Below are 8842 nucleotides of genomic sequence, written 5' to 3'. Positions count from 1 at the left end.
AACAAGTTAGTTTGAACATAAGAATAAATGATAAAACATGTTACCTACCTGGCAACTGCGAAAGCATGTTACAATTTATTTTATCCACTTCAATCATTTGTGGGAGTAAGATGGCTCGATGTCTATACAAATCCTTATCTGTTGAAGTTTTGAAAAGCTTGTCCATAAACCTCTTTTGCCATAGTCTCAATAGGGTCTTCTCCACTATTTTGTATCAGCAAATCAGAAGGGATGTCAATCTCAACTTGACCGTCGTTAGGCAAATTTATTTTTTTTCCATCTCCTATATCCAAAATCCAGTTTGAGAAGGATTCAAGCTCTTTTGCTGCATCATCAGTAAGACCAGCCAGCAATCTCATGTTTTTTGTTAGCTTCAGAACTTTGCAGTGCTCCCAAAGATATGACGAATTCAGAGCCGCCAAAACAAGTCTCTGCTCTACCACCTCTAGGTATAACCGGTAAAATCTGTCTGAAATCTCCACCGAAAACAACAACTTTACCCCCCAAAAGGTTTATCTTCACAAGATCTTATAATATCACGCATAGTGCGATCCAACGTCTCGAAAACAGTGTCTGCTCATCATAGGCGCCTCATCCCATACAATTAACTTTGCCGCTTTAACTAATTCTGCACAATCTGATCCTGGCTCCATTTTTCTTGCAAGTGCTGAATTCGTCTGCATCTATCGGAATACCAAATCTGGAATGTGCGGTTCTACCCTCCTTCCAACAACAATGCTGCAATTCCACTTGATGCGGTATTTAGAACAATCATACATACCTTTAGATCGGATAGCTGACGAGAGTGCTCTGTATACGAAGGTTTTTCTGTGCCTCCATAACCATAAAGAAAGAACACTCCACCGCTATCATTTAAAACTGCATCCAGAATCTGTTCGTATACCCCTCTTTGCTCATCTGTTATCATCGCCATAAGTCTTTCATTTTCCTTTAGCTGATCTTCCACAACATAATTAAGCTCATCATCTATAAGGCGATTGCCGTTGTAATCTCTCCAAAATTTTCTGGCTTTGGCATGTGGGGCCCATTTCTTGAGGCTACGACCATTGCTGAGCAAATGATTTTCGATCTCAGTAAGAGCAATATTTTTGATCTGCTCTATGGTCAAGTTCATATCTGCAAGTTTGATAATTCTATTAAATTAACATAGACATTCTTACAATAAGAAAATTTAATTGGACAAAACTCACCAGGTCGTCCAGTTTCTCGCCGCTTCTTGTAAAGAATATCGTCGGTAAGATACTCCCAAGTAGCTTCCCACACTACATGAGGCTGAGACAACGATTTGGAAACCAACATTCTCGCAAAAAGCTTCCTTGCATACGTCGCAGAACTACAGTCACTGGCATCTTTGATAGCTTCTATGAATTCCTTGTCATCATCCATCAATCCCAACGCATAGCAAGCATCTTCGTATGTATGATATAAAAACACACCATCAACTGTTCTTATATCCTCGTATGATGTCGGCCCTCTTACCCAGTTTAGCAATACTCTTAAGAATATAGCTCATCACCTGATGGCTGAATATGCGCAATCCTCCCTATCGCAAAGCCCGTTTCCGTGGTACCCATTCTCACGTACCTGATTTCCAAACGAATTTTGTTGGAAATTCCGCATATGTCAACTCTCTTGCCTCTGCATATTTTATGTTTGCTATGAACCAGGCCAAAAACATGGATTGGTTGACAGTCTTTTTGTTGAGAATACTCTCAATAGGTTCGTCTTCATCAAAAATACAAGTTCCTGATCCGGAAGATGAAAGCCAAGTTTCTCTACAGAAGTAGTACGAAAATGTGTAGGAAAAGCAAGAATCCGCCAAGACGACTCGCATGCAGTAATATATCTAATTAAGAAACACGAAAACATAAATGAGTAAAGATGAACCTTGGCCAGAAAATGTAAAAGATAGATAAACTCTATTTGTTAATAATGTATTTATTTTATTTATAACAAATGAGTTATATTAATTTCATCTATGATATTTGATATTTTTTTTAAAGTTTATACATATATATTTGTACTAATAGTAATAGATTATTGATGTAATTTCGTTTCCTTTGCAAAGACTAGAGTAGAATACAAATTTTGTATTATCTTAGTATTTTTTTTCGTATTATATTTTTTTAATAGCGGATTACTTGCGCAAACTTGGATTGGAGAAATAAGTTATGTATAAAGTTTAATATTCTAATTAGTATTAATTTATTGATCTTCTATAATTAATGAATAGCTTATAGAGTTTCTACTGAATTTTTAATATATTGTTATAAATTTATAGAATATAGTACTTTCTAAATAGTAACACGAATTGGTATAAATATAATAATACCTGCAGTCGTAATATGTTTTGATTTCGTCAATGACGCCATCTTCATCTTCTTTACCCATTGCAGCTGAGGCATAATCAGGTCCCTTATGAATATATTTGAAAAGATACTTAACAGCTCGTGTTTGGACGCACCACTCTACATTCATATGGACGCGATATCGAAGCATGAGGTCTCTGTTGTATGGTACAACAAATCCATTGTCTAATCTGATTCCATTTTTCTCAATGAACCTACCATCAATCCGACGCATGTAAGCTGGAAATCCATTTGCGTCAATCGATGTCCTGATGTTGAGAGGTTTTCGAAACATCTTAGAACATTTACCGTTAACCATACATACATTATCCTTCTTTGCTGCACCGCAAGGACCATGCATCATACAATCCCCAACGATCACATACAGGTCTGGATCTACTGTCTTGTCTGGTATTTCAGCGGAAATAATCTTATCTATATCATCGGCTGTTGGAAATTTTTGATCATTTTTCCATGAAGACAAGAATATGAGCGTGTGGCATTCCTCTTTTTGAAACTCAATCGTGTACATTACTGACAAATAAAAAAAAATAAATAGTTAGTCAATTTTAACAAAACAAACACAGCTATCTACATTAGTTGTTTTGATTAAACAATTAATATAAGTAACATGTAAAGGAGATTTACCTGCAGCAACAGGACCGAATAAGGAGCCGTTCTTTTTTTAGTCAACTCGCCGATAAGATTATCGAGTTTCATCTTGAAAACTCTACACAATATTTCTGGCCTGTCTTCGGTGGTCAGGTTATATTTTTTCAGATACCTTGTAACTTCAGGCCATTTTGGATTACACGTAAAAGTGATGAAAAATATCGGGAAATCCATGGTATTTGCACAGAGCCATGGCATCATAGTAGTGCTGCTTCATATACCTTTTTCCCCGGTGAAAGTTGCTGGAATGAAAATTCGGCTCCCTTGTTCCGCCATCTTAGCTCCAGCTCTTGTAGCTGCTTTCTGGATTGCAGCGTAACTACTTGACCGGAGCTTTTTCTGATTCAGCCACAAGTAACGTAGTCTACTCGATTCTATCATTGTGTAAGCGTCCACAAGGAACTGATGAAACAATCTGCCTGATCTTGTAATTGTAGGTGCTTCCCACCTCCTCTCTAAAATCCGAAATGCAAAGTACTCACGCATAGTTACATTCTTGCGTTTTCTCGCAGTGCTGTCTTCAAAACCAATAGGAATATTTAATCGAAAGCCATCCTCTCCATATGGAAACAATAGTGGATATTGCAGAGGCAAATACGCCGGATGTAATTCACTTATCCTTTGCAACTTTCCACTTGTACTCTCTAGAACAATATCTCGTGTCTCCATATTTAAAACAAAATCTCCAGGTATCAAAGCAGCAACTTCATTTGCAGTCGGCAGATTATGGGTCCGTCCATCAGATTGTCGACTTTCAATCAATCTCATCCTATAACCTGTTGATCCTTCCACGTCGAATCTGTCTCTTGCAGACCTAAAAGCCTTGACATGAGGGTTACACTGATCTAACATATTCTTCAAAAGAAGAAAGAGTGTTCTCTTAGTTTCTTAGCAGCAGCTCTGTCAGACCTGCAAAGTTTTAAAAAAATCCTAATATAAGTTAACAAACGTCGACCATACTACAAAGCGAACAATATAATCATAGTAACTTCATATAATGAAGTAAATTACCCGGCATAAGCGTCAAGTCTATTTTTGATCTCATTTAAAGTGTCAATGATATAGAGCTGGGAAAATTTTAGAGCTTGTCCAGGCTCGGGAACTATATCACCAATACGATGATAGTTCTCACCGGACATTCGGAAAACAAATGGTCCACGATCATTGTTAATAGAATGATCTATCTCCCCCCCAAGAGATGTGAAAGAGAACATCATATTGTAAGCTCGTATGAACTATCGATAATGTTTGCTTAACTCGTCTCCTTTGCATAACAAAGTCATTAACTCAATTGGAGGATTCGCGAGCCGAGGAAGTACAACTTTACCATGTTTACAACACATTGTGAATACAGGATTGGCACTACGCCGCGCGTTTTCCAATTTTCTTTCACCATACCACATATATGCTTGACAAAACTTACAATTCCAACCTGGATCTCCGTCGTCGTAGTAACCTGTGTTTCGTCAAATATCTTCATTAAAAAAAACTAATATCGAGGTTTTTATTTGTAAGAAACATTGTAGTAATTTTCAGGTCATCACCGTTTTTTTGTATCCCAATGACAATAGGCGAAGTAACTGTATTATTAGTTTCTTGTGGATATGTTGTGGTGATGTGTTTATCAAAGTCTCTCCAGCTGGATAGGTAGTGTAAGTCTGATTCTCCTCATCTTCATTATCATTTTCATTTCAGACTCACTTTCCATTGCATATCGATTATTGTAAGCTGCGTGAAAAAGTGTACTACAAAGTCAAAATATATGATCCATAAATATAACGTTTTGTATATGTATAGATGGAATAGACATTTTACCTTCAGGATGATCCTCGACGATGAACCTTGGTGGAGGAATGAATTCATTGGTTTTGGTTTGTTGGAATGGACTTTGAGTAGCTGAAAAAGATTTATTTAAACATATAAACAAAGGTCTAGCGCAAATAAATTCATGAAATAGGTATAATATTAATTTTTACCTTTCCGTATACATCATATTAGTACGATTACATTACATATCTAAAAAATTACCTTCACGAGGTGCATCTTCTACAGACACTGCTGGACCAGTCGGGATACTATGGCGTGTCATGTTGGGACCTTGTCTTGCTGTATAAATTTGTTTAAGTTTAGTAGTCGCACTTTTGAAATAGTAGCATAGAACTTATAATAACGACAAAAATTATTATTTAAAACCGTTGTTACCTTCCTTTTGTATTGTCTTTGTCTTTGAATTCACCGATGGAGGTGATCCAATTGTCTTTCGTTTCCTCAAGGTACTCCGGGAATAACCAATAGTACCTTAAGGAATGATAATTTTTAATTATACGTAACTTGTGCTAAACTATTAATTTATTACTATTTTATTAACTATTTGTATACGATCATACTATATAAGCACTACTTATATAATAAGCAGTAATTAATAAACAATGCTATTACTCGATGGGTGCATGTTGATTCCAGAGACACTCAAATTTGCAAGAGTAGGTGAACTTTGCGTTGAATTAGGGACCTACAGACATAAATAGAATTCATAAGCTAATTTTCAGAAAGGTTCCATCATTACTCATTCTTTAAAAAGTCTTCTAACTCTTCCTTTGAACAGAAACTTATACCTAGAGGTGGTACAACGGATGTCTTGGTTGGCTTGAAAATCTGGTAACTGTACAATGTAATGAAAATGAATTTTTCAGAATGTTTTTAATCAATACAGTAATAAGAATAAACGTGGGGATAATGAAAGCGTTAGGAGTAACCTCTATTTGAGGTAGTAATCCCTATTGTTCTTTTGTTATTCAGTATTTCCTTTCGCGCAGCTCTAGCTTGATGTGTTAGTCCATCTTTAAAACTTTGAAAACACACAACTTAATGGGACAGTATGTGTCGATGTATTTTCAACGTTTTTTGACGGATTTGACTCTGGTGGAATTGGAATAATGGGTCGAAATACTTGATTCGTAACATTCTGCAAGGGCGTCCTAAAAGGATTTATATTGGGCAGAGGTTAAACGTTAGTGATAGATGAGTTTTTTGTTATATTCCCCATTGGAGTATTCTCTTTGTCATTGGTACCTGCGTCAACAAACTAAGTCTGTGAATAAACTACAGAAGAAAAAAAAACAGTGTATGTTCTACAAAAACGTTAGTGATAACGTATCATTCTTTGTATTCAGTAGTAGGAAAATTCAACATTTATAAATGTTTTTATTTATTTTATGTAGAACATACACTGTTTTTTTTTCTTCTGTGGTTTATTCCCCGTGTCTGTAGACAGTGGATTACTTCTCTTCTTTCATGCTTCCCACTCAAATCGAATGCTTGTTTTTCAGTAACACCAAAACACTACGTATAGATTGAATCGTATGCAATTAGAATACAGGCTTGAATAAACTTATATAATTTGAAAGAAAGTCGAAGATATAAAGTTTAGAAGCCGACCTCTTCAGCAAAATATAATTGAAATCGATACATGACCATTAGGTTATATCATCTTCAAAATCTACGTATAATCCTTTGTTGCCAAATAAAGTTACCTTATCAAATTCTTACCATGTATGTATTCCTTGCGCAAGTGAATATGATATTTATTGGTAAACTATTTATGACAATTTAATTCAATATATTACCTTCTTTTACTTTATTCGTTTATTAATTATGCTTTTTGGAACTTTAACATATATATAACAACCTTATGTTTGAAATGTCGAATATATAGTTCTATACTATCTTCTAGTGATAAGTTCCGCACTTTTAAAGTTTAAAACAATAATTTTTCTGTAATGTGGAAAAATAAATAGATTAAAGGAGTTGTTATATATAACGAACCAAATAACACCTCATAATTAATTCTCATAAATATAAAACCCAAAAGAGAGACAACGGAAAACATTATGAAATTTGATGAACAGGAAAACAAATTAATTCTTAAACTCTTGCACTTTGACGGGCATATTGGACTTCGACATAGTTCCTTAAGAAAGGATTAGCATCAGTCCTCGTCCGACTCATAATCATTAAAAATCACAAAATGTGGCTGCAAAAAAAATAAAAATTCGTTAGAACTTATACTGGTCACAATTAATTTTGATTTATCACTATTATGATTGTTACATGTGGATCGAAGTGTTGAATTATTTCTGCATTGTCAATCACTAAATCAACAACATATGCTGCATTATGTTCTTGTTGACCATTACTTGCGATAGTAATCTTAATAGAAGTTTTCTCCCAATCAAATCAGTTAGAGACTGAGGTAGAAAATGTGGATTTTCCTGTAAAACAATAATACATCTTTCAAAGAATATATATAAATGCAATTTCCTTAGTTCCCCTAATCTTAAAAACGAAGAAAATACCTGACCAGCCTCTTGGACTAACTCAAACGCAGGTCTCCTAATGAGCCTCTCCGCAATATTGTTGAAAAGCAAAAACTTGACTTCTCCCTTTGAGTCATCAGAGACACGTACAACCAAGTAGTAACTAAAAAATACACTATTTAAATTAGTATACAAACATATAATACTGATTTATTACAAAGGCAGCAAGATAAATCTTTATAAACGGCCATACCAGTGAATAGCATGTTCAAAATCCTTGTTGCATGTTTTGCAGTTGTATATAGGATTATGTTGAAGATGTTGCACGTTTCCCTCAAAACCATCTCCTTGTCTGGCCATTTTTCTTTTGCAAAAATTGCAGGCAGTGTAGTACCATGGTTTATCCAAATCAATGGCCTCAATTTTTGCAACAACCATATAAGTTCCAGCCTAATTTGAAGCATTTAAATGACAATAAATTTGTAGTTAAATCATATTTGTCTTCCTCTTTCAGAAAAAAAAAAACGCTTTCATATGATAATTCCCAAAATATTTACCGTTGGTGCTTCAATAATTTCAGAAATTGTTCTCTTCATGGTTAACATTGCTTCAAGAATACTATGTTTTGACAAAGACCTATATAAAAACTACTTAGATCGATTTGTATAACATACTAACAACATAATAACAGAGAAGATATAGAGTGGAGATTGTAACCTCTTTGTACTCAATACGATATAGCATGTCGAGTAAAGGTTAGTTTTATTTATAGGAGCATATGAAAAACCTAGCGTCAAATTAGAAAATCCAACCACTTAAGTAAAACTGATTTTATTATTCTTGTTTGAGCAACAAAATATTCTTATTCGTATGAATAAGGACATGAGTACTGGTCAAGTAAACTTCTAACTTTTATTATCTTTTAAGAATGAAGAAATCTCGGATGAACTTATTCAATTGATTTAATGCATTTCCTAAACTAATACATATCGGATATATTATTACCATAAGTTTAAGTGGTCTATTGTTTGAGAAACTATTCTATTCAAATACATACTAATAAGGAAATGAAAGTTGGTCAAGTTGTAGTTTTACTTTTATAAGTTTTTGTTGAGAAAGCTTAAAAAATCCAGTCTATATAGTTGTTTAATTGTCACTTCGATTGGTAATATCAATAAGCATGCAAATAAAGCAACTACCAACTTTTCTGAGTACGTGACAACTCTTCATGAACCACAGCCTTTTATCAATGCATGTGTTGTCTCTTGACCTTTTTAGCACATACTTCTAGCACTTACACAGCATTTTCATCATGTACAATCACATCATTTTCCCACCACCATCTTTATAAGTATCGTCCTACAACATCGAACATTACCTATCTGCATTCTCAGCATCGACTGAGAGTAGAAACAACTTTCACAAAACTTAAAATATCAAACAAAATACAGACAGTTAAGTGAATATGGGAGAAGAAAAATCGGT

General features: G+C 34.6%; 1 protein-coding gene across 1 annotated transcript; it reads right to left on the bottom strand.

The window, feature by feature from the left end:
• Positions 1 to 134: 134 nt before the first annotated feature.
• On the bottom strand, positions 135 to 3893 carry LOC125582234. The gene is made up of 7 exons (XM_048748823.1): positions 3263 to 3893; positions 2354 to 2903; positions 1762 to 1867; positions 1538 to 1605; positions 1212 to 1495; positions 782 to 1137; positions 135 to 494 (listed from the first exon to the last, which is right to left on the bottom strand). The coding sequence occupies exons 1-7, from the start codon at positions 3891 to 3893 to the stop codon at positions 135 to 137; spliced, it is 2355 nt and encodes a 784-aa protein (XP_048604780.1).
• Between the last annotated feature and the right edge of the window lie 4949 nt (positions 3894 to 8842).

This window comes from Brassica napus, chromosome C2, assembly GCF_020379485.1.
Source record: "Brassica napus cultivar Da-Ae chromosome C2, Da-Ae, whole genome shotgun sequence".
Taxonomy (NCBI): domain Eukaryota; kingdom Viridiplantae; phylum Streptophyta; class Magnoliopsida; order Brassicales; family Brassicaceae; genus Brassica; species Brassica napus.
The sequence above is the reverse complement of the archived record's forward strand: the minus strand, read 5'-3'. Positions and strand labels throughout refer to the sequence as shown.